The sequence below is a fragment of the Vulpes vulpes genome, chromosome 3, assembly GCF_048418805.1.
Source record: "Vulpes vulpes isolate BD-2025 chromosome 3, VulVul3, whole genome shotgun sequence".
NCBI classification, from domain to species: Eukaryota; Metazoa; Chordata; class Mammalia; order Carnivora; family Canidae; genus Vulpes; species Vulpes vulpes.
The window spans coordinates 126,513,882-126,541,070 of record NC_132782.1 but is presented as its reverse complement, the minus strand read 5'-3'; the positions used below and the strand labels follow the sequence as shown (position 1 = coordinate 126,541,070).

The 27,189-nt window shown below is 36.8% G+C and overlaps 1 protein-coding gene across 1 annotated transcript; it reads right to left on the bottom strand.

Annotated features, from left to right (window-relative positions):
• Nucleotides 1-489: 489 nt before the first annotated feature.
• Nucleotides 490-26,852, bottom strand: LOC140598364 (uncharacterized). Its single transcript, XM_072754538.1, has 4 exons — nt 26,299-26,852; nt 23,362-23,471; nt 22,862-23,228; nt 490-21,908 (listed from the first exon to the last, which is right to left on the bottom strand). The coding sequence occupies exon 4, from the start codon at nt 21,725-21,727 to the stop codon at nt 20,978-20,980; it is 750 nt and encodes a 249-aa protein (XP_072610639.1). The 5' UTR covers nt 21,728-21,908; nt 22,862-23,228; nt 23,362-23,471; nt 26,299-26,852; the 3' UTR covers nt 490-20,977.
• Between the last annotated feature and the right edge of the window lie 337 nt (nt 26,853-27,189).

Below are 27,189 nucleotides of genomic sequence, written 5' to 3'. Positions count from 1 at the left end.
AACATCTGTAGCAGTTTTATATTTTTAATTCATTTCTTGGTGGTATAGTGTAAATATTTCAAAACAAAATAAAACTCTCCCTAAGTAGCACCTGTGTGTAAGATGACAGAATTATTAATTAATTATTAATTAATCTTTGAGGTAGTCCATGTACTTTTTCCTGAAATTATGAGTTCACAGGAAAATATTTGTAGATGTTTTTGACAAGCAATTTTTAGTTTTTCTGTCTTCCTTAAATGGTGTGTATTTTGCGAATCAAATGCATTCACTGTGAGTAAGAAGACATACTTAAGAAGCAGTTATTACTCCAAGGACAAAATTGTATCACGATAAGTTATATTCTATAAAAACACATTTATCTTTCTCATAGACTATTATAAACAGAAGACCTAAGCACAGATCATTACTCTGAGATATTAATTTCTTAAAAACATAGTATCTAGTAAAGAATAATATTTTGAGTATTAAGTACTTCACCCATTCCCCCTCTTTTTTTTTTTTTTAAAGATTTTATTTCTTTATTCATGAGAGACACAGAGAAAGAGGCAGAGACACAGGCAGAGGGAGAAACAGACTCCTCACGGGGAGCCTGTTGAGGGACCCAACCTGGGACCACTCCAGAACCAGTCCAGAACCCAACCCGGGACTCTGGATCACGACTTTAGCCAAAGGCTGACGTTCAACCACTGAGCCACCCAGGCACCCGCACCCCTCAAAACTCCCCCTCTTAAAGCTGGTTCTCAGGAGTAATTTCCTTATTTTCCAAAATTACTATAACTTTTCAAAAAAGCCTATCTCTTCAGCAAATCTTCGTGCAGAGAGCTGAGATTTTCCTGTGAATCATACTAATTAATGAAACTGAAGGACAAATTGGAGAATATATTGCTAAAATATTTGGTATGTATCAATGCCTATGCATTGATACTTAACAATGGCTTTGCTTAAAACACTTCATCAAGGATTGGATTCATGTTTGTCTTTCAGGATCTCAGTAAGAGCTCCATTTCACCTTATCTAAAACAGCCTCCCTCCATTATCTATACTTCCTCAATGCATTAATTTTTTCTGTGGAAGTTTTCACAATTTGTGATTATTTTTCTATTGATTTAGTTGTTTATCAGTCTCTCATATCATGCTTTGGAAGCTTCATGTAGGCATCAGACTTTGTATTTTTTAGTACTATAGGTTCAGCACCTTGCATAATGCTTGGTACACAGTAGGAGTTCAGTAAATACACACTAAATACAGTAATGAGTGAAATCAAATGTAGTATCTTTTTTGGCAAAATTCCTACCAGCTCAAAATCACCTGAAGTCATATATTTTACTGCGTGTGAAAATCATATATTCCAAGAAGGTGTTATAGGGGCTTATGAATTATGTGAAACAATTATTTATTATTATTTCTCATATAAAATTGTGGAATTATGGCAATATTTATGCAATAGTGATAGGAAAACACAGAGTAATAACTGCTGAAGGAAATGATAATTCTTTTCACTTTGCCATCATTTACATTTTTGTCAACTTTAGAAAAGGAGAAAATGGTGAGAAAAATCTGTAAAGAGTTTACACACAAAAGAATATTTCAACGAAGGAAAATATGTCAGCTTACTATACCATATTTTGTTCTTTCAAAATATTACAAAATTGACATAGGACATAATGTTTGATGTTCTAAGAAAAATACAATATGTTTAGGGAACTGTATATGTGATATGGATGCATCACTAAGAGAACTGCATAAGGAATGGCTAACATTTCAAAAGCACAGATTTTCAAAATGGTATGTATATGTATCTAAAATTGCTGGTGTACTATAATTAATTTTTATTCTATTTTAAAGGGTCATTCACTTATCTTTTATAGACAATTTTCACAGCTTATCACAAATCCCTAGAGCTGCTATGGTTAGGCCAATATATTTACATGAATAGTATGCAAATTCATTTAAGTATTTAAGTTTAGTGTTCTTGACATAGCCTGAGGTGTTTCGTATGAATATATCCAACATTTAGCTTTTTGAGGGAGATAAATGTATTTTTATGCTTCATCACACATACTATAAATATTCTTTATGCTTGCACTGTATTCCCACCTTGCTTCACATCATTCATTTAATTTTTTTATATATGCAGCATAATAAATGCATGATGCTAAATTCAAACTTTGTGAGAGTCTGACCCATGATAAGTCAATTTCATATCTTTCTCCGTGCCTCACTGATCTGGTCAGAATGTGGCCTTCTTTGTATATCAACAAGGATTCTGTTCTGTGATTGAAGCCATGAAATCAGATGAGAACCTGGGAAATACCAGAGAAAAATTGTTCAGTGCTATTATTACTGCAAATATTTTTTTTCAATTTTCTTTCTCAAAAAAAAAAAAAAGAAAGAAAAAAACTTCTCTGAGGTAACTTAAAACCACAGAAGGCTAAAGCTAGTTCTATCACCTAATTTTATAGATGAAGAAAATGACACACAAGTACTGGTGTAAAGCCTTATTTCATGTAGTGGCAGAAGCAGGAATAGAACCCAACCTTCCAGTTCCCAAACTGATGTTCTTCTCAGGCATCACTCATCTTTGCAGGTTGTTTCAGGAAGGCATAGAAATGGCAATGTAGTGGGAAGAAGAGAGCAAGGGCTTAATTATAAAATAGCCTTAGGCTCTTGTACTTATTAGCTGTGTGACTTTGAGTGTGTGACAATCCCTGTGAAATTCAGTTTTCTTATTTATAAAATGTCAATAATCATAACTGACATATAAGATCATTTTCAGAAATGAACAGAATGAGATAATAGGTACTGTGTACAGTGCCTGCTACATGGTAGGCATTCAAATGAAATGTATATATTACTAGTATGATTATATGTGATTAGCATTCTTTTCATAGTTAATCTTTACTACAAGCATGAGTAATCTTACAGTGGTCTACAATAGGAAATGATCACTTGGTGGGCAGAGCTCACCTGACGTTGGAAGAATCCAGCCTTGGTTTGGCAGACCGTGGCTGCACCCGGTTTAGAAGTAATTAGTACTACTCAACCAAGGTAATCTGGAAATTGGCTCTCAGACATTTGCAATTTTATGTGGAGAGAATGATTCAATATTCGGTAATGGTTAGGTACTTTCAATGTTCAACCCTGAGGTCCTTGTGTAAATAGGATTGTTGTTGAAATGGAATGGAAGTTTTGTGTGCAAAATGACAGCAGGAGCGGCCCGTTAATCAGATTTACACAGAAAAGGAGGAGATTGTGCCATCATGTGAATGTCAATGAGAAGATACACTGAATGTGAAGATCAGTTATTTTTAATGTTAAAATACATATTAGCAGTAATAACTGGGCATAGACTTGTCCCTCCTGCCTGTATGTTTCATAACGCAGAAAAGAATCCAATGTTTGTCACGTTATGTTTGAACAATACTTTTACTTCAAAAAATCACTGAAATAGCTTATCAATTAAATAAATTTCATAAGAGTATTCAGTGATTGAGTTTAGAGAATGAGAAAATTAGGAATAAGCCAAATGTGAGGAAGAAGTATTTTCAAATAATAATCACTTTTGCAATAATAAAGGTGATGATAGTGAAAACTACTTGAGAGGTCAAGCCACGTGTGTTGATCTGGATGTGATCCATGACTTTCCATAACTTTGTTATTACTATCAGAAGCCTTTTACTGGAGAAAATACTGTCATATTAAGAGTGTAAGTTCTAGTATCTCTAAAGCTCGGTTTCTCACAAAATTCTGTAAACGGTTCTGTCATCAATACAAAGACAGTCTTTCTTCCTATACTTGGACGCAGAACCCATCAGGACTGGATGAGGCTGGAGGGGAAACATTTCACCCTGTGAGGTTCCATTAGATCAGATCACCCCCAGGAGTATTGGAGGACGTAAGAGTGAGCCCAGAGATACTGTTTCCATAATCACTGCCTCTTTTGGTCCTGATCCTTCTGAACAGCATAAAGCTAGTTTTGAATTCAAGAGAAAATCCCAAATTCAGGGCCAGAAGCAGATCTGCACTGTTTTCCAGAATTGGGAAGTCAGTTGCATTTTGCTAGTCCACTTCCTTGGTGGCTGGGATATAAGTGAAATCACAAGATCAGCTTCTTTTTTTTTTTTTTTTTAATGCTCACATATCTTGACACTCATAGCTAATTACATCACCAATTATCTTCCATGCGTGTATTGTCCAGAACATGACTGAAAGAATTCAATGGTCTTCAAGCCTCAGGATTTCAAATCTGCAAAATTTTAAAGAGAATCCATTCCAAATTTCCGTTGTTTAACCTATTCCAGAAATTGAAGTGCCTTTAGGTATAAATGACAGGATAATAGAATTCTAAGTCTTCTCTGCAGTGAATATTATACTTTCATTTTGCACAGTGGAGCTTAAAATGCCTCACTTTATGCTGATGGTGGGCATTTTTTGAGTTTTTCATCCTCTTAAAATTAAAATATATGACGAAGTGGCCACTTGCAAAAAGAGATGAAGAGGAATACGTGAGCATGAAATTCACAGAAACTAAGATCATATTAAACACTAAGTAGGTGTACTTCCATCTACCTCTATTTGTAGATAAAAATTTTAAGTTGCTATACCAAGAAATTCACATGGACAGATTACTTTTTTTGGTTAAAATTAGAAACCTTGGGGAAAAATATAATAATCATAGTAAAGACAGGTTGGAAGCACAATAACCCTCATAAATACATGTAAAGCAAATATATATAACACAGATATGTATAGCATTTAATGATACAGAAATAATTCTGAAAAAATATACTACTAAGTGAACTTACACGCTAAAGTTTAATGTATTTTTATAAAATAATTTCTGTAGCCATATGGCTTTGGCCACAGTAAGCAAATTATGTATAATGCAAAATAAAAATAAAACAAAGAAAATGCCTTTTCTGAATATAAACTTTATTACTTAAATCAGTGTAAATTTGTATTATAATAAATGTGAAAAACAAAATGCATATAAATGCCCTCCCTACTAAAATATGGAGAGAATTCAAAATGAAGCTAATTCTTTTAAAACAAATTTCTGCAAACAGATTCTTACCATAAGTGTTCTTTCTGCTGATAAACAACATGTAAAGTTAAAGAGAAGAACATAAAAGCAGTAATCACCATGTACCAAATATCATTTTGGGAAATCATTTTAGAATCTTCTAAGCCAAACTGGATTTTTATCTCTTGATTAAAAATAACTAGTGCCTTCCTTGACACAATAGGCCTAGTTTACAAATAAGTCAATATAATCAACACATGAATATTATTTAAAATGTTATTTTACACTTATAGATGTTTCTAAATAAAATTAACTAATGTATATGAAATGCCTGTGAGGTAGGTGGGATTCCTTTGTAAAGACTAAGAAACAAGAAGGCAGCCGGGGTGGCTCAGTGCTTTAGCGCCGCCTTCAGCCCAGGGTGTGATCCTGGAGACAGGGGATGGAGTCCCGCGTCGGGCTCCCTGCATGGAGCCTGCTTCTGCCTCTGCCTGTGTCTCTGCCTCTCTCTCTCTCTTTCTCTCTCTCATAAATAAATTAAAAATCTTAAAAAAAAAAAAGACTAAGAAACAAGAGACAAACAGGACAAAAATTAACAAATCAGAACAGAATTTCAAAATTCATCTAAAGTTTCTTTTAAAGAAAAATAGATCATAATTTTAAAAGGATATAAATGATAACCCTTTTATAATTGTTTCTACATTAGGCTAAGACCTTGAATCACCCTGAAGACTGGACATTCTGTAAGTGGTTACGTTTTCCTAAGAGATATAAAATTACCATGTAATGGTGTTTTATCATGGCCTAGCTTTGATTTGTAACACCTAATCCCCATTAATTTAGCTATTAAAGATATTTTTAATTGTATTTGTAGATTTTTTAAAGCATTATCAATAGCATTAGTAGTAGAAAAGTATTCGAATTATTTGAATACCTTGCCTTATCATTATCTAGAAGTGCTTTGCAATTCGTTTTCCTGTTTTATTAGCATTTTATGGAAATCTCTGAACTAAAATGTCAGCCCCTTAGTTTCATGAATCATTACAAAAACTTCAGGGAGTATCATTTATAATGTACAACAATCTATTTTGATCCAAGAAAATAGACCTAGTTACAGTATGGCATTTTTGGATTCTATTTTCATGTAATTTGAAGTAAGTGCTAAAATTATAATCTTGCCTGATACTTACTAGTGAGGTAGTCATAGCATTAGAGTCGATATACATCAAAAAGAAAGAACAGAAAGAAAGGGTAATCGAAATACATTGATTTACTAAACATTACACCTAATATTTCCTATTTTTGTATGCTAATTTTAATACCTAGATTTAATACTTGACTCAAGTGTGCTTTCATTTTTATTACTTTAATATCCTTCTCCAATGATCTTTTCCTATATGGCCAAACATTTCAAGTTTACTTTTCTAAAATAAAATGTGTGATGTATAAATATTATTTGAAAGTTTTGGTAGGAAAAAAATAATCAGGATTCAGGAAGACTGTGAACTCCTATGCCAGAAACCAGTATATAAAAATTAAAATTATTTTAAAGATAGTCTTAATAATAATATTTTATAAACATATAGTTACCATATCATCATAATTGCAACAGCTTCCTCTTATAAATAAACATACTAGTTATAGTTCCTAATGTAATCCAGTATTTATTTTTGAATAGTAATTTATAAAAATAGATTAAATATTTAGTTTTTTATAAATGAAATTTCATTTACTATAAGCTTTAAAACATACATTATTTAAAATTAGAGTTCAGAAACAATAAAATAACACATTTTTAGGTGAATAATTGTTACAGTTTCCTTCATGGATCTGCTTTTATAAGCATATTGAAAAACTTTCTAAGTAGCATAAGGTAGCAGTTTGCAAATAAAATGGTCAAGAGACGTGACTATATCAATTTTTCAAAACACTTCAAAAGCATTCTAGAAGAGAGATGTTAAACCAGTAATGTCTTATTGTTGATAATTAATCAGCTCACATCTGATAATTTTTCCAGCTACCAGCAAACTAATTTATATTAAGTTAATGATGATAAGATTATCAGCAATATAGGCCCACAATAAACCAAATGAGAGATGGCTAAAAAAAAAAAAAGTTTATATACTCATTTGAGGAAGATTATAATGATCTCTGTAATATTAACACAATTTTTTCAAACTGGCTTTTCCTTTATAAAATGTTTAAAGTAACACTGATTACATAAAAACGACTATGAAGGGGCACCCGGTTGGCTCAGTCAGTAAAGTCTGAAACTCTTGATCTCGGGGTAGTTAAGTTCCAGCCCCACGTTGGGAAGAGAAAGAAAGAAAGAAAGAAAGAAAGAAAGAAAGAAAGAAAGAAAGAAAGAAAGAAAGGAAGGAAGGAAGGAAGGAAGGAGACCATGTGAAACATCCACAATATAATAGTCCAACACCTAGGAATCCACTATACATTGTAAGAGCTAGAACCAATAATAAACTGAAACATTGAATAAAAACACAAGAGGAAAAACTAGCTGTTTTGATATTTCTGAATTCTATGTATCTTCTCTGCTGAAATATAAGCCAATTGGTACTTATTTTGCATCCTTTTTGCAGTCAAAACTCCACTGTTTGAAGTTTGAAATACTAAGCATTAAATTAGTATCTATTTAATTTCATAACGAAATCCATCAAACTACAGTTCTACTAAAATGATTTCATTTTCTTTTCTGGGTAATCTGAAGTGTTTAATCTTAAAACATGAACTGTCAAAATAACGGACTTTTTTTTTCCTCCACAAGAACAACTTGGATTTCTTACCTATCTCTTGTCAATCATTCTATCGAAACAGGGTGTGCATAAAGTTTTCTATCACTGAGATGCTCTCTTAACTTTCTGGACAGTGTTGTTCACCTCCGTGGAAAACAAATCATATCCTAAAATGGACTTGTAGTTCTATGTTTATAGTCAGAATATATTTTTAGCGAGAGAAAGTTCTATTATTCTGTCAAGTAATGGAACAACCATAAAAAGATAATATTTGAGAAAACAGAATCTTACAAAACACACTAATGCATTAAAGTCATAAAGTAAAACACTACCTAAATTTATTATTTAATGTTGCACATATTCTCCATCAAGAAATTTTTTAATACTCAGGCCATCACCTTCTCTCTTTACATATTAGTAAAAGTGGTTTTTTACTAAGAAATATTATTATTAATATTGCATTATATATTCTGACATCCTATAATGTATGTGACTAAATTTACACTTCGACATAAGCAAGCAAGTACATAATCAAGTGACTCATTAATAGAAAGGAGCCTTTAGACTGAGAAAAATCCTAGTTATGTTGTCAATCAGTTACTTTAACAGTAAATCGAAGGTAGTTAAGATTACTTTCTGTGTTAAATACAAAAGTCAGTTTTTATGGATCGGAGGACTATTCTAGCCCTTACAATCCAGAGTGATATGCTTTAATAGTCATCTTTTTTAAATTTGAAATTAAAGCATAAACAAGAAGCAATTTGCTGCCCTTTAGAGCTGCATTTTAAACATGTTAGCCTTTGAATTTCTTTCAGTTCCATGAAAGCTTGAAGAATAGAAAGCTGTGGTCTGACAAACTAAGAACATATTACAACTCTATAAAACAGTCTTCACTTGGCATAATGAGAATGGATATAATCTAATTGTTTAACCAATAGCATTCATTTTTACCATTCTATAACAAAGTTATGAGCAAATTTTCATCAAATATAGTTCTAGTACACACATTTAGGAAATTTATTTTATACTAGTATATTACTGGAACACTTTGTAAATGCTCAAAGAATTTGGTCAGGACATTCTTTTACATGAGAATTTAAGAATTCCTTGTGTCATAAATGAATGAGAAGATTTTAATGATGATCCATGGGACAAACACACCACACACACACACACACACACACACACACACGACATAAAGTTCTTGTTTTATGTCTTTTATAAACAGAAGCTGTTTGTCCCTGCTTCTAAACTAGGACATAATTTAATACTGGAGTAAAATTTGGGCAGCTATTGGAATTATCATAATAATAATAATAATATCACTACATAATAATAATAATGCTACATAATAATAATACCAATGCAATAATAATAATTTAAATCAAAAGAAGAATTTAAGTCCTAAGAAAGTTCAATATATATTTTCATAATTATAAAGCTATTAGTAATAGAGTACTATTAAGAGTATTACATAATACTAATAAGAGTACTATGTAAGTTCTGTATAAATAGAACTCCAAGTAAAGTGGAATATTTGGGAGTTTAAAATGTTTTCCAAATGCTATAGAATTTGCCAGTGAGGTAAAGTCCTGATTTTTAATTTAAAATATCTGCTAAAATTAATAAGTCATTACTATCAATCTACAACAGAATCTCAGTGATTTGGATCTGTATTAAAAGTCAGAACCTGATTTTGCGATATTTTTTTAATCAATAGAAAGCAGGTTCTCAAAGCCTAGCAGGCATCAGAATCAGGCGTGTTAAAACACAGATTAGGAGCCCCACCTCCAGAGTTTTAGATTTGGTGAACCTGTGATGCCATCTGAGAATCTGCATTTCTAGCAAGTTCCCAGGTGATGCTGAGGCTATCGCTCAGAAACCACATTTTGACAATCACTGATCTGAGCTGTAGGACAGTACTTTTAGCACTTTCTTTGATAAAGCTATCATCATGTTCTCAAAGACATTTATTGACTCTGGAACCTATTATTATTAATGGATTTGAGAATTAGATGCATTCAGTATCATTTTACAGTTACTAAAATAAATTTTATGATAACCATAGATACACTAACAATTTTTGCTGGGATAATACACCTTTGTGTAATTATAAACGTGTTACAATGACTTAGGAATAGTAATAGAGTAACTCGCTTTAAGATGAAAATATGTGTATTTTATTATTTTCCTATTGAGTGCTTCCTTGATCTATTAGGTTGTAAAAGACTGTCTATACTTTTTTTTTGGTCTATACTTTAAGGAGGAAAAAAAAGAGTAAATACATCGCTACAGAGGACTTTATTATTTTATTAGTGATCTGTATCTTTTTGTGAACGAGACAATAGTAATGGTCTGTAGCAACATTCGCTTTTACACTATTTAATATTTGCTCTATTAACCCCGATCTAGTATGTTATTTGAAAGGAGGATATTGCTTTACATTCTTTTGAATTTCCCACAGACCTCGTAAGAGCCTGGATTGTGACCTGTTCTATAGGATGCAAATGCTTTCAGAGCAATAAAACTCCAACATTTAGAAGAATTCCAGGTACATAGTAGGTGCTTAAAAAATGTTGGGAGACCTGAATACCACATGCATAATATATATTCATTGATTTATTCTGAAAGACGTCCTAGCTCTTGAATATAGAAGCTGCTTGATCTCAGCATGTTCATCAGATGCTATAAAATGAAAGGTGGAATGGTCTAAATATCCTTGCACTGAGGTAGGTAACTCGGTTAGTGTTGGATTGACTTTAGGTTACTAATTTTGCCCATGCCTCTGCTACAGGCTTTACAATAAAAACAAGTTTCTATATTTGAAAAAGTTTTGCTTTTAATAACGTAGATATGACTTTGTGCACATAAAATATATACTTAAAATGTGCACATCATCGTTACTTGTAGTATAAGCTACAGTTTAATGAGACCAGAATGGTAGCAACCAGATTTTGTTCTCTTTATGATTGGGAAAAGGGGCTTTATAACCTAGTACTAGGACTTCTGAGGTTTAAATAGGCCTGTGTATTGCCCACTAAAATGTTAATCTAATTTCTCTCCCTAAAGTATATTAACTCAGATATTATCTTTGGTTTTTCATCAGTTCTGAGAATTGTACCCCAAAATATACAGGGCTAATTAGCTGCATACATTGAATGACAATTGTCATTAGAAAGACAGGATGAGCATGAAACCCAATGACAAAAAAGTTATGGAGTTCCCTCCTTCTCTCACTGACTTATGGTAACCTAAAAAGCCAAGAAAAACAATTATAGCATATAGGATGTGTGGTAGGGGAGAAATTGCAGAAAGACCTGATAAACCCAAATGTCTTGATAGCGCTGAACTAATTTTTTCTAACACAATATGAAAAACCACTAAAGACAAAACACTTTAATAACAGAAGTCATTTAAGGCCTTAAAAAAGAAGAAGAAGAAGAAGAAAAGAAAAAGAAAAGTACTGCTCTGCATCTGTTTTTAATTGACACCCACTATACCAGTCCCTGAGACACTATACTGAGGCCTGCTGGCTGTGTCTCCCCCCAACCCCATCTGATTCTATAAAGATGCGCAGCCCACACTAACAAGCCAGCAGCGCTGCTTCTGGAAAATATCCTTTACTAACGTCAAAGAAAGAACAGGGTGGAACAGAACTGTAATGATGCTTAACACGAAAGACTGCCTTTCTACTTCCTTCTCCCTTTCCTCATAAACTGAATGAACTGTTGTTATAAGACAACATACTGCTGAGTTAATGTAACTTAAAAATTTACAGCAGGTTGTATGCCTGGAGGCACATTATGAGGCCACCTGTAGGCATCTAATTCCACTGAAAATAATAAATAATTGTGGAGAATTCCTCAGAGTCTAGAGGAGAGTGGATAAGAATCGTGTTGCTCGTTCACTCCAACAAGGATTCTGTTGTGGAGGAGGATTAGAGAGCTGCACTCTCTCCAACAAATATGAGTAATCCTTCTCCCCACAAAAGAGTCCGCTAAATGCAACACCAGACACCTGGGTGCCAAATCTACACAGCCATTTCTTGGGTACTTTTGATAATCCACCGGCAGAAATGGCCACATATGGCAATTGCTTAATATAGCAGGTTGATCCATTTAAGAATGCTTTTTTTTTTTTTTTTTTTACAGTAAAGAAGGCTATTTTGTTTGCTTCTGCATCCTATTTATCTCTTTGAAGCCTCCTCCCCATATTTTGGCAAAGGTAAAAATGACAGTAAAAATATCCCCCATATGATTCCAAGCTTTTTTATTTGGGAGAAATTAATATGTGTATTTTAGCAATGCTCAGCAACCTTGACCTTTTTCAAGTGGAAGGGAAAATTAATTTACTGCAGAGCTGCTTTAAAGAAAAAAGTAAAAGCGTTTGTTATTATGCTTTTGCCACAAGGTAGGTGGATTTAGTACTTATCCTATAACTACTCAGAGTATATATGTAATTTATTTCAGGTCATATTCTGCTATAAGATCAGTGAAATTTTACACACACACACACACACACACACACGAACCTTTATCAAGTGATTCCAAAAGCTAACCTAAGTTTTGTTCAGTTGGGTTATAAATTACCTGTAAACTTTATTAATCCTTAGTCTTAAAAAAAATCCTTAGTCTTAGAAGCACTGCAAATACTGTTTGGATTTTATGACAAACTTTCTCCACAACAATACCATGGCTTTGAATTAAGGAAATGGCATTTAAATGATCACTTAAGTACTGAAGATTGGATTCTTGGTGGTACTAAAGTTGACATTTCCTTTCTATTTGTACTACACGAAGGGTTAATAAGGTTTGCATAACCTTATTCTTTTCGGCAGAGTATTTCAGGATCGCTGCCAAAACAGATTTTAACCCTTTTAATCATGCTGTTAATAACCACATTGTGCAGAGTAAAGCACATACTGCCCATAAGGCTATATAGCTCTGAACACTGTTTGATCTGATATCCAATCAAGGAAAGGTTCTTTGAGACGCTTGCCATTTTGGTTGCTATGGTGAGTTTCATATTTTGTGGAAACCACTGCTAGATGTCTTAAAATAGACCTTTGCCAAGAAAAACACTGGTCCAGTGGCATATGCTGGCAGAGCATTGCAAGGTTGCTCAAATTCCCTTCCTTTGTTTTTCCCTTTCCCCCCTGGGGCAACTGCTCCAAGCATCAGCCCACTAGTCTGGCAGGCTGAGAATCCAGAAACTTGCTGCTAATTACAATGTTGACAATTCCCAACCTGTTTACTGGCGCCAGCAATCAAACCGCATCCTCTCGAGTGAACCAAAAAGCACTTGCTGGCTTTAGCTTCCTGAGGTTCCAAGCTGGCTATATTAATTACTGTTAACTTAAAACTGTATGTTGTACAAAAGAAACTTAATTAGCTGGTTTGAGGATTAAAATCTATCCTTTACAAATTTCAAAGCCTTCTGTTCTTGACCAAATTATATGAATCCATAAAACATCTTTCCTTGGACAAAGTGTTGATTATTTTAAATATTGCTTCTCAGAGTCAATTTTAACTACTATATTACCTTCAATCCAGTACCAAAGTAGATCAGAAGACCCCTCTCCCTGTCCCTCTCTCTTTCCTTCTCTCTACCTCTCTCTTTCCTCTAGTCTCTCATTTCTGTCTTACAGTTATATCTACATTTTGTTTTTGAAAATTGAGGAAAATAGTGGATATAATTACTTATGGTTATAGTTTATGGTTAATGAAAAAGGAAAATCTTCTGATAAGAAGCAAAATACCAGAAGATATCTTTTTATCTTGGTGAATTTTAAAACAATGAGTTCACTTGAAAAACTGGTATATAGTTACTTATACCAGTTTTTCAAGTGAACTCTTATTGCTGTGATACAGCCTGATTTGGGAGCACTCATTCTTCAAGTATAATATGTACATTTCTTTGATTGATAAGTTAGGAGACCACAGCAAAAAGTCACCCTCTCGGCCTCCTAACTGGTTAACACCATAGGTACCCAGATGTATCAGTAGATGACTACCAGACAATTTGCATAAATAGCACAACAGCAATGGACAAGGGTTTAGTAAAATTGAGAATTTTTTGATTTTGCTCTAAGCCAACAATCTTTCTTTATTCAACAAGATAGCCTTGAATGTTTAAAGATGGAAAAAAGAGAGCAAATACAAATATCGTTTATATATTAAAATGTGCCTTATTTATGTTCTTTGATTTGAGAATATCATTGGGTCAGCATTTGCTAACCTTATTTTTAATTCTCTATTGAATATACCTCATGACAAATATTTGTCATTCCAACCTAGGAGCCAATACTTTCATTTGGAAGCTTATTAAATTGAGTTGATTTAATTGAGATTTAATTTTTCTTTGTTTTACTAAAATATTTGCAACTTGAGTAAAAGATTAAGCTATTCCTTTTTAATTGTGATTTCCATTTGTTTCTACATTAATATTAATTTGGCCTATAAAAGCTTCCTAGATTTTGGGGAAAAAAAACCATAAGAATAAGTACACTATAGACCCTTGGAATCTAGTGACACATTCACATCTGTATATATAATATTTAAGCTTGAAAAAGGTTAAATCAGATGAATCACTGACTAGTATAAAGAATATGAGAATTATTGCCAGATACCAGGAAGAGCAGAGTTGCAAGAAAAACTTCAATATTGAAGTTTTAGTGTGATGTAGTAGAAAGAAAACCCCAAAGACGACTTAGAAAATGGGTTCCAAATATTATTTGGGTATCCATGGGGAAGTTACTTAGATTCTCTTTGTTGTGAAAATATCATGCATAAAACATGGATGTTGAACCATATACCAAATAACTAGATCTGAGATAGAAAATTATCATGACAACTAAATATCATCTGAATTTACTATGGGCTTATCTAAGACTCACGAAATTTTGTATTCTATGTGGATAATAGACTGGAAAATAATTCTATCAAAAGAAAACAAATGATCAAGTGGAAATGCTGTGTCTTTGGATACACAGACAAGCCAGAGAAGAACAAGCATGTCAATCTCTTATATCTTTACCATGGTTAATTTACAAATAGCCCTCATCCCTAAAATCTAAACCAACAGCAATGAGTAAGAAAAAGTGAACTCTCTATTTCATACTGAGAATAGTGCCAATACAGTCTTAAATAAATTCCCTAAGGTTACTTTATTTCTAAAGCATGGTTTCAAATATAACATATATCTTTTCCGTAGGAAAAAAAAAAGGATCAAAAGCCTCTCTCTTTTAAACTATGTGTCCCTTAGGCTTAATTTTCCATAAGTTTGTCTTTTCAAGACTGATGATCTTTTCTTTGACATGAAACATCCAGATTCCATGCCTTTCTCAATTTTCTACCTATAAATTAGGCCTATTTTATACAGACACTATTTCTATTTAAATTGATTCACACAGCTCTATACCAGAGTATGACTTTTGATCTAAATAAAAGCAAGAACTTTTGAATACTATGAAAGAATTCCTATTATATAGATACATATATATAAAGTCAATATTGTCAACTTCCCATCACAAGCTACTAGATCTGCCAATAAAATAGCCACCAATAATTTCATTATTGTTTAACACGTCACCAAAACCGCACAATCTTCTCTACAGTCCACATCCTTAATATTGTTACTTGCTATCATTGTCTCTTGTCTCTTGTCAAATTCAATTGTTATCTGCACAAATTGTCAGATCTAAATGTGAAACTGTCTCAAAAATTTAGCATCAACCCCGATTTTTAATATAGCAGCCACAACTAACAAAAATCTGTTTTCTTCAGGGCAAAGAATCCTCATATTTTGACTCTGTCCTAATAGCTAGTATTAAACACTTCCAAAGTTGTTTTGGACAAACACATCCAGCAACAGAAAGGAATATGAGATAGTTTAATAAAAACATAAGTAAATGGTTTCCAGATTTTGCATTCCTTCCATTAGAAATCTACTTCAAGTCAAATGCTTTTGAAAACTCTATAGAATTTGTATTGAACCTATTCTCAAAGTCTCAAATGGACGTAATGTGTCATATCTATCCATCATTAACTGTGGATGAAACATTATGTAAATTCTCTGAATAAAGCTACAGCTGACAAACCATGTTATTTTAATTTTTAGAGAATGGGCATATTATTTTGTGGTTAAAAGGTCAACTTGTACTTTTTATACATGGAACATCCAAGAGAGTCACACCTTTCAAATAAAACTATAATTTTGCTTGTAACTTAAATTTGCTTTGCTAATGAGAATTGAAAAAAAATTGTACAATCCTTATCATTGAAAATATATCTATCATTGTAATCATTATATTAGATAACACAAATTTCAATTGATTATTTGTTTAAAAATTTATGAATTCTTACAAGTATTTATACCTCTAATATTAAATAAAATATATTAAGTAACATATTTACATCCAAATTCACGTGGAATGAAATAATTCCAGATTAAAGTTACTCATAGTTCCAAACGAATACCACTTTAAAAAAATGTTTTCATAGATTCCTCAACTATTTAGGAGTTATATCTGAAAATCAGAGAAAAAATCATTCTTTGTTTCTATATGAACAAAGAATAACTGCATAATCCGTACACAAATTTAAGAATTACAATTTATATTGACATTAAATTAAACTTAGATATATGCAGTTCAACAGCCATTTTATGTAATAGTTACTTTTAAAAGAACATTAACTATGGGGGATAATGTGTAAAATCCTGTATAAGCATGGTTGAAAGAATATAATTGGTTTTACTAAATTGATAAATATTTTTGAACACCTTTCTTTCTGCCAGACACTGGACCAGGTATTTTTAAAAGGCTATATCACTGCTATGCTATTTCAGAATTAAATATGCTAGACAGATAGCAGTCCTTCTCTTTTCAAAAGAATGAAAAAAAAATAGTAATTTCCCCACACTTTTAAATTTAATTGTAATTAAATTTAATAGCATAAACATTTGCACACAGAATAAACATTTTAAAAGGCCCAGTGTTTATTCTTCAGCCACTGCAAGTATATACAGTGACTTTGAAAAGAGTTATTTGTGATTTGGTCTTTTGAGGCTGAAAAGTTTCTGAGGCGGATCCATGGTTGGTGGAGCTTCAGATACATTACACACATAGAGACATACATGCATTCCCACAAAAACACACTAGGATGAATCTGTAAGTCATTCTTTGGGGCTTCTCTTTCCTTCTAAAACTTCAAATAAAAACTGACTGGCAAAGAAGCAATAAAATGTTTCCATGTATTTCATGTTTTAAAAATTTAAGTAAAAATTTTGAAGACGAGTTTCCAATTTGGTATCAAGCTAAAATATGTTGGTGAATATTTGAAAGATTGTCTTTTTTTTAAAGCTGCTTTCTTAGTTGTGGTATTGATTTGCACATCATCTATACATAAAATGAAGAGAAGAATTCAGTGCCTCCCCACCCCAAAAAAGGCTTCCTTTGAAATGGAATACATAGGAGGTAAAAGGGCTTTAAGAAAATATAAATCTAACCCTCCCTGTTGTGGATGAGACACTGAGGGCCAGGCAGGCTCTGTGGTTAGTCCGTTGTCATAGTTTACAGCTGAACCTGTACATAAAATCAGATTTTCTAGCTTTTATTCCAAAGTTCTTTTTACCTTAAGTATTCTATAATTGAGGAAAAAATGAGATTTGAAGTTTTTCCATATAACTGCCTCAATTCTCTAATTTGCTTTGTCTCTGTGAAAACCTCCAAAGCATGTTTTAAAAAAAAGTTATGAAAACAAATTGTGCATGAAACTGGACACGTAAAGTAACTCATTATTAAATTTAATTCTCCTTTGATTATGCATAAAAACCAATCCAGAATACTTATAAGTCTTACCCTAATATATTGCTGTTACAAAGGATAATATTTTTGCATGCATGCTTGTGATAGAATATCAGTTATGACATTCATTCATTCACTTTTCCTAGAGTCCAAAAATGAATGGAGTGTTTGATAGATATACAGAAACTATCTTAAATAAGTAACCTTAGTTTATCTTGGGACTTGTTTGAACCAATCCGTGAAATTGGCCACATTATGTTTACAAAGATAAAAATAGACTTCAAACAATTTTATGTGTTGAGCATAAATTAAGAAAGCAAAATGGCAAGAACATCAATTTTCCAATTAAGTTGTATCACTGTTTCACTGTTACAAAAAGATTTCTTTTTAGAAAGTATCTCTTGAGAGCACATATTTTATTCAGGTTTTAAAAATAGACACCATTTTCAAATTCCACAAATATGCCATTATTGAAGTATAATTTGTCAAGAAAAAAGTGTATTATGTTATAAACTGTATTTTAAGCAAGGACATAGTATTAGCAAATAGATTACAGCAATATATGTGTTTTTCAGTTTGAGATTTGAGATTCAATACTGATTTGAAGCTAATAAAATAAATACAGTAAACCTTATTTAAAAATCTTTATTTGAATGTTTTAAGGTTTATAATTTATCCTTAGTTGTTTTGTTTTGTTTTAACTTTTGGTTCCAGTTTAGGTGGCATGTATGTAAATTTGCAGATAATGTGCCATAACACAGCCTCAAAGGGCATTTCCACAAATACAGCAAATGAAAATTGTCTTTGCTCTTATATAGCTAGCAAAATACTTTTTGTTGATTTCAAAGATCAGATTGTCTCAGAACTCAAAAGATTTGGGTAGTCACACATTTGTAATCTGGACAATAATACAAATATTAGAGATACAACTGTTTTTAAGTGGCACGCAACAAGCACCACCTCACTAGGTACTAAACACGTTTCAAGAAACTCAGAATTCACAAGATGGCTTTTAGCTGATAGCTGTTTGGATGAGTTGCAATGTTTTCTCAGTTAAAAAGCTTACACATTCACACAGAGTATTTTGTAGATTGAAACTTAAGAATTGTAAGTCATTTACAATAGGTGTCAGGGAAAAAAATCTCAAAAATTTTTTCAAAAATTAAAAACTTAAAAAAAACCAATTTGTATTTATGTCTGTCGATATATAACTACTGATAATGGAATGTAATAGCTAAATACAGTAATAAAAGTTTTGACGTATTCTGTTATTTTTTTGTTAAAAATGTTTATAACCAAAATAAACTTGCTTTCAAACAGTAGGTCAAACACGTAGATTACACTACTTTCTGACATCATTCCGTCGTTCCTATCATATAACGATAGCTAAAACTGTACATTATTGAAAAGTTGGTGGAAAATCGTGATGGTTTCATATTATTCCTTAAACCTTGTCCCATGGTCCTCTAGAGCCTAAGAACTTTTCCTATGTCCTATGTAAAAACACAAAATATTCCTCAGTATATTCAGCACCTCCACCTACGAAAAAGTCTATTTTTATATTTGAAAATTTACCATTACTGATGTGCAGTATAATAATAGGAAAAATGATTGTATGGTTTATGGAATTTTCTATCCATCAAAATGTTACTTTATCATTGCTCTCCTCTACTTAGACATTCATTGACAGTTCTCTTCTGGTTCTAGATTGGTACTGGTGTGAGAACAAGAATCACATCATTCTAAAGCAAGCAGTAGACTTGGGGAGAAATCCTGGCTCCAGGACATGATTATATATTTAAAAATGTACTCAGTCAGAATCATCTGTCTAATATATACGGCTTTTATGTAGACATAGAGGTTGACATAGAGGTTGTTATGATCCTCAGTGGATCTCTAACCATGAATACCACCACTCCCTGCAATTCTATTGAAGCAAAAATAGCAGAACACAATTCGAAGACATAAAGAATGAAATCAGTGAATTCTTTGCAAAACACAGTTTCCATCAAACTCCTTACCTGAGACTCTGTAGTAAACAATCAACCAAGATGTTTCTCATAGCTACTAATGAATATCACAGTATAAATGTGACTGTTCATAGACATTACATAAATCTCAATGGGAATCCTAAAATCTTCCATCTATAAGCCATGAATTGTGTTCACAGCCTTTGAGTACTTAGGTGGACACAACTAAAGTAAAAATAGTAGTAAAAAACAGAATTTTCATAAGCTTTCTCCCTCTCCCCCACTGTGCTCTAAGTATTACTGTCAAAGAATAGTCTAAGCTGTATCCATATGCCTTTCTCAGGTAGAAATTCTATCATTTTTGGAAAGCAGACCACATTTTAGAAAAAGGATCCATATCCTTCTAGTGTTTGGACATCAAGTAAAAACGATCCAACTATTATAATTCCTTAAAATCACTTGGAAGACATGAAAAACACACATTATCATTTCATACTTCTTTAATCGTGGTCTATGAATACTGACAGGGCAAAAGTGATAACGGGCTAGTTAGTAGTGATATAACTTAAAATACTATTTTCTGAGGAAAACAAGTCGCCTAGGATAAAACAACTACAACAATTTCAATTCAATAAAGTTTTGGGTTCTCCCCACCCCCTTACGTAAAAAGGCCCAATCTAGTTAAAAAAGAAAACAACAACAACAACAACAACAACACAAAAACTGGTTTTTTTTTTCTTTTGAAATTTAAATAGAAACCAGCTCAGTCAGACTGACACCTAATGGAAACTTTTATAAGAAAATAATTCTGCAAAGTAAAAAAAAGCAATGAGGTAGGTCTTTAAACCACTTGAACCAAGAAAATCAAATACTTTTTGTTGACCATGAGATAAGTACAGGTTTTAGATTTCATCAGTAGCATTTACAATTCTTCAACTCTAACAATTATTACTCATTTACGAAGCAATTGCAACCATAAGCTAAAGTACCAGTGGCAAAGAACTGAATAAAACAGCTTATTGTAAGAAGTTCTTCCTCCATTCTCTCAAGGAATGCCAGAATATCACCTTTCATTTCTGGCCAGCCCTACAGCTAGGCCCCCAGCTCCCCTTCTGCCCTTCAAATCCTATACACTTATTCAGTCAACCAGCAGCAGCATGAGGCCAACTTCCCAAAGATCACCTAGTTACAAGATTATGTAGCTCTCTCTACTTTCCTACTTTCCCATTAAAACAATGCCACCAGCAGACATATTGAATTTTGTTAAATACATAACAAGCCCTTAATCACCAACTGGTGGATCCCCAGGGAAAGAGGATAATTTATGGAACAAGGAAGCAAAGAACAGTAGTTCCATATTCTCCTGCTAGTGACAGAACGTCGAGCGCAGAGGTAGCATTTGTGCTTTCTTTTCTACCATCAACTCCTCCTAAAAGGGACTCGCCCTGGGAGCTTCTCGGAAGGTCCCCACCTCTTTCCCTTGCAAGCAACCCTCCCTGGGCGCAGAAGCTCTGCGTGTCGATACCCCGAGGGCGACTGTGGGCTCAGACCCGGTGTACTGGAAGTGGGGGCAGCAGAGGCGTGGCGTCGTGCACCCCTCACTAGGAGTCCAAAGTGCTGGAAGAAACGCAGGGCTCTGCACGGGGGAGCAAGGGCGCGCGCCCGCCTGCTCCGAGGGGCCTCGCCCTCCGGGGCTCAGAGCCGCCCGCGTGGGCGCGGACTCGGCGCGGGGGCAAGCAGTCGCGCCCGGGGAGAGGCGTCCTCCAGAAAGGCCGAGGTGTCTGGGGCGTGGCTGGGCTTCGGGCCGGCGTGGGGGCGCCGCGAGGGAGGGCGCCGCGGGCTCCCCGTTCTGCCGCGGCCGCGCGCGCTTCCTCCCGCAGCCTCGACCTCCCCGGAACTGGGAACTGGGTCTTCGCAGCCCGCGCCCCGCCAACGGCACCACGCGGAGAGGACACCTGGTTTCGGAGTCCCCGCAGCTTCTTGCTGACCCTGGTGGAACCTTCTGGTGGCCTGTGCGTAATCGTCCCCAGCATTTTCCTCCTCCCACCTCGGAGGCGCCGCTGCCGGGCGGGTTGCAGAGCCCAGCGCCCCGGGCCCCGCGGCCTTCCTCCTCCTCGCGCACCGCGCACCGCGCACGTCTCTCCCAGCTCCATCTCGGGCATCTCGACTCCTGCCACATCCAGCGGTCCCCAGGGGTGCCTGGCTGTGCTCGAGGGGATCGGAGGGTGGCTGCTTGCTCTTCACTAGGAGGGGACAGATCCGCATGGTTTTATCGTCCATTAATATTGGAAACAGACAAACACAACTGCAAGTAGAAAAAGGGAAGGGCTCGCTCTTCCTCTCGTCCCTTCGCAGCAGACCTGAGAGGGGAGGGGGGGGGAACATGCCTTGGGTTTGTTGGTGTTTGAGAATCGTCCTAAAAGCAGAGGCGGGGAGGACAAGCACTGAAGAGGGGTCCCTAAAGAAACTGGACGACTGAACAGCCACTGCCTGCCCCAACCACTTTCGGGAAGGTTCCAGTTCTGTGCCACTCCGCAACCAATCCGGTTCCCATCCAGTTTCTCCACCCCTTCGAGGAGAATCCGAAAAGAAAGTAATGGGTCCCTCTGGAGACCCGCCACACACTTCCAAGGGGGAAGTCCGGCGAGGCCCCCGCCCCTCCCATCCCCATCCCCGGCCCCAGCCCCATCCCCATCCCCGGCCCCAGCCCCGGCCCCAGCCCCATCCCCAGCCCCAGCCCCAGCCCCAGCCCCAGCCCCAGCCCCAGCCCCGGCCCCGGCCGCCCCGTCTAGCTGCGCGCTGGCCCCGCCGGGGGGTGGGGCTCCGGCACCGCCCCGGGCCGCGATTCGCGAAGTCACGAGCTCCCGCGGCTCGCGGGGGCACCTTCGCCCACGGACACGCCCTTTCTGCGCAGGCAGCCCCTGGCGACCCTCCGCCGGGCTCCGCTCCTCGCTCGCGACGCTGCCACCCCCGCTCAAGGCCTTTCGGTCATTCCCAACTTTAGAGACTCTCTCGGTCCCCGTGTCCCCCCCCTCCCCCCCCCCGCCCGCCCGAAAGCCACACCCCAGCGAGGAGAGGCGAAGAGCAGGCCGGGGACGCCGAAACTCGGCGCACGCTCCGCGGAGCAGACCCCATCCCGTCCCCGCCCCGCCCCTCCTCCGCGCCCCCCGCGCCCCTGCGCGGACCCATTCTACAGCCCGGTCACCAGAGGCAGGGCGCGCGGAGCCTTTCTGGTGGGACGTGCCTTCTGATCAACTAACACGCGACCCAGAGCGAAAACAACGAGGAAAGGAAAAGATCAAAAAAGTGCTACCTTGGCAACCACAGGCGTTTAGAGGCCAGCTGGTGGGCTGGGAGGGGCGGCCGCTGCCCGCCTGCCGCTGGTACTCTCCTCGACTACGCGTATTCTTAAGCAATAACAACGTAATCCGTATTATCCACCCAAGAATACCCGTCACCGAAGAGAGTCAGAGGACCAAGCTGCTGCTGCCGCTGCCACTGCTGCCGCTGCTGCCGCCGCCGCCGCCACCAGAACTCTTGCTGCTGAGCCCGCCCCTGGCTGGGGCTGGGCTGAGCTTGACCGGGACCATAAATCCATAACTCGATTTCCCTAAAGAAGGATCCAAAGCTGTGCTCTGCTGCTTCCTGCCCAAATCCAAATGGCTGCTTTATTTCCAATTCTGAAAGACAAATCACAAAACCAAGCACTTAACACAGAAGGAGAAGAGTGCTCTCTTCCCAGGGAGGAAGGAAGGAGGCTGTGGGAAGGCTCTCTGGGCACAGGGTGGGCGTGACAAGTAACCTTTAGTTTACCTGGGGCTCTCTCAGTGCCTTCCTCTGTACTTGTTCTGCTCGGTACCCGCTCTGGTCTCGGCCAGCCCACTCTAGGTGCTTTGATTGAGTGTCATGGCAGCGAGAGAGCCCTGTAAGAGACATGCATAGTTAAGCACACAAATATTACAAATGTATTTGCCTAGACGGCTTTAAGAAGAAGTGAGGCTCAAATAAAGATAGGGTCATGCACGGGTGACATTTGCAGCAGTGTGTTTTGGAAATGCATTTTCTCAAGCCCAAGATCACAGAAAATAAACACTCATTCAATTTACTACTTGAAATCAAATACTTATAGATCTACAAAAATAGGCATCTCTCCTTTGAAGGCCTTACAGCTATACAACATAATGATTTTTAAAGAAAAAAAAAAAGCTTCAAAGCACAGAATAATTAAACTCATTTTCCATAGTATCAGAACTCAACTGAGTTGACAAGCTGGTAGAGTTTATATGATTTAGGCATCGTTTTGTAGTACCACAATGTGTAGTTCCATAGCCCACCTTTTTAAATATACGATATAAATGCATTGCTGTGCAGTTGTTGTGAACACCTCTACAGAAAAGCCTTTGAAGCTCTGTCTTTATAAAAATTATTTTAAGGGAAAAATACAAAACAAAAACTCATTTGTAAAGTGGCTGTAATTTTGGCTTTCAGGGAGAGATTCTTTGATGATCAATATGGCTCTTACTGGAAAAGCTTTGTCTTAAGACCCTGCAGTGAATATTCTGATAATAAGGGTTTATTGTTCACTAAATAAAATGGACAAGTGCAACGTCACTACCCAAGTCATGTAGCTCCATTAGAAAGTTCTCTATTTGCTTTTCCCTTTACTCTCAAATACATGGAAGTACATCCATGTGAGTGGAATAGGGAGGGGATATGGAAACATGGCAATAGACATTATGATTCCTTAAATTATGTAAGTGCAAATAGCTCTTCATCAAGGAGTAATTATATAACAGAATCTCTCCCACTACCACAACTCACATCTAACTGACCTGGTTGCAATTTAAGGCACTTAGTTCATGCCTGCTCTTATCATTTTTTTTCTTTAAATATATTACTTCTCCAGACACACCAACTCATCATTTTCCTGACATGTTGCAAATAGAAAAAAAGCAACATGAATTCTAGGTTTTATGAACAGTTGTTTAATATATAATACCTGATGTCTAAAATAAGTCAAAAGAAAAGCAGCATTGCCCAGTTAATAGCCTATTTTACAGTATTTTCAGATGACTCTTAAGTACACCTTTCACAAAAAGACAGATGCCAATTAAACAAATACATAAGCACTATTTTCTGCCATTACCTAACATAGCTATAAAGTGGAGCTTTTCTCTGGGGGTGCTACAACCAAACATACATACAAACACACCACACACACACACACACACACACACACACACAGAGAGAGAGAGAAAGCTGACAGGTTCTCTTCAGCTTGAACTCCTAGAAACAAAAGCCCTTAGGGAAAGTAATGCAATAGTCTATGAGCAAAGTGTACATTTGCTCCTGAACTCTCCTATTTAAATCTCAACTAACATTAAAAGAAAAACAAGGAACACGTTATACAGATAGATTTTGATTTAGTAAATGGAGCGTTCCTTTTGAATTAAAAAGGATTATTGAGACATATACACACACCACACACACACACACACACACACACACCTACACACACAAACACACATATACATAATACATACATACATACATACACATCAATACATGGCATATCAGAATCACAGCATAAATAGCCACACAGATTTTCAATGCTTCCCGAGTAATCTCCTTTAGTTTTGCTTCCTTACAATTGAAATAAAATACAGGCACACACTGACCCACAGACTCACACGCTTTAAGAAACTAGAACAACGTAGTTGACGATACGTTTTCTTTTTAGCCGAGTAACCAGTGCCAGCCCTTTCTCTACCTACCCAAATGTTCCACCAGCTTCAGCACCTGGACGAGTGGACAGCTCAGCCCGGGCCGACTGCCGGCAGCACTCGCAGCAGAACTGACGCTCTGAGCTCTAACCAAAGCTCTCTCGTGCTTCAGCGGGGCAGCCTGACTTACGAGAACACCATTTCCTACGAGACCACTGCCGCTGGGTGCATATTCAATTCAAACCTCCTTAAGCTGTCGGATTTCCCCCACCCATCCACCCTCCTCCCTTCTCCACCCTCCACACAAAAACAGAAAAGGGAAAAAGCCCAATGCCATCAGGGCGTTTGTTGATCAACTTACACTTTGCTTTTGAATATTTAGATACCGCTAGCGGAGCAATAGCAACGGAGGCTTAGGTCCGCATTAAGTACCTTTGTTCATCGACTCCTGCAAGCCATGTTTATTAGAATCTACATTTCTCTAGCTCCTCAGTAACTAGAGGTGTGTTTTGCGGGCAGGGGTTTTCAGCACCTTTGGATCTTCCAAGGCCACCGCGACTGACTGCCAGTCCACACTACTTTCCCACCCTGTCCCCCACGCTCCAACACCCATCCCGGTTAAACGCTTGGTAATTTGCAACCAAATATACATAAAGAAACGCGACAAAGCAATCGGTTTGAGGAAATAAGCCAATTAAGCTAAAGCAGAAATGCTTCTCTCTCTCTCCCCCTCCCCCTTGTCTCCCTCCCTCTTCCTCTCTCCTTCCCTCTCAAGTAGAAAGGGGGAAACACCAAGGAGAGGGAAAAAATCGGGAGGAGGATGGTAGTCGACTCTTACGATCAATGGAAAAACACTATACACATCTTTACTGAATAATACTCTCCTTCTCAGACAAAAAGAAACACATTTATCGATGTAAACATAGTCTCCCTCTCTCACACATCCTACATCCTTTACGTTTGCTGAGATTTGTCTTGCGGTATAGCAAAGTAACTGTCACAAATCCATCTCGATTGAAGTGCTTACCCTCTAAATCCAGGTTTCAAGCGGGACTCCAACCGTGTGTAGAAGCCAGAGTCATCTGATGAGCGGTGAGGTAGGCTCTGGGCAGTGGGAGCTGTTTCCCTCGGAGTGCCGGGTTACAGTGTTAACAAGCCCTGGGAAGGGACCTCGGTGCCTCGCGCTGGCTGTGCCCCAGTGCCTTCGCGTGGTGGCGGCTTGCTCACGCTTCCAAGGAGTCCCAGGCGATAGCCTTCAGCTGATGCGAGCTTCCAGAAAGGAGTGGGGAAAGGGAAAAAAAAAAAATCATCTAATGCAATCAAATCGATCTGATCTACACCATCTGTCGCCTGCCACTATACACAAACGTTAAAATAGGAAAACGGAAAACACTGACAGCCCGAGAGGGTTGGTCTGCAAAGAGTTCATTTTTAGCAGAGCATAATTGGGTATGGTCGGCATACAGTTACAAAAGCTGCTGTTAACCATCCAGTAGTGGATCCCAAACATGCTAATGGTGGATTAATTGAGGAAGATCTGACGTGCAAGCTTCATAGTCTCTTATTCATGACTTCCCAATGGGAAAGGACCAATGCCTTGTGGGACTATGGTAACATACAGTCAAAAAGCTGCTAAGAAAATGGCTGTGTGTTCACAGCACCTCTCTCTGATAACAAACATATGTCGACTAAAACGGTTTAGTAGAATGGGAGGGGGGGTGTTGGAGAATAAAATTTTCTTTCTCGGTATAAGCAATTCCCATCTTCTTTCCTTAAAGAAAAGCAAAAATAGATACCACATCTTTACCATAGTGGAGGGAAAGGGACGGTTTAAAAGGTTTTTATCAAGATTAAACTCTTCTATATAAAAGAAACGGAACATTCCTGTGCAGCAATTCTTAAAAAAAAAAAAAATCTA

Coding starts and splice junctions, on each gene's coding strand:
- LOC140598364 (XM_072754538.1), bottom strand. CDS start 21,727: ATGTGGCAGGAGTCGAGATGCCCGAGATGGAGCTGGGAGAGACGTGCG.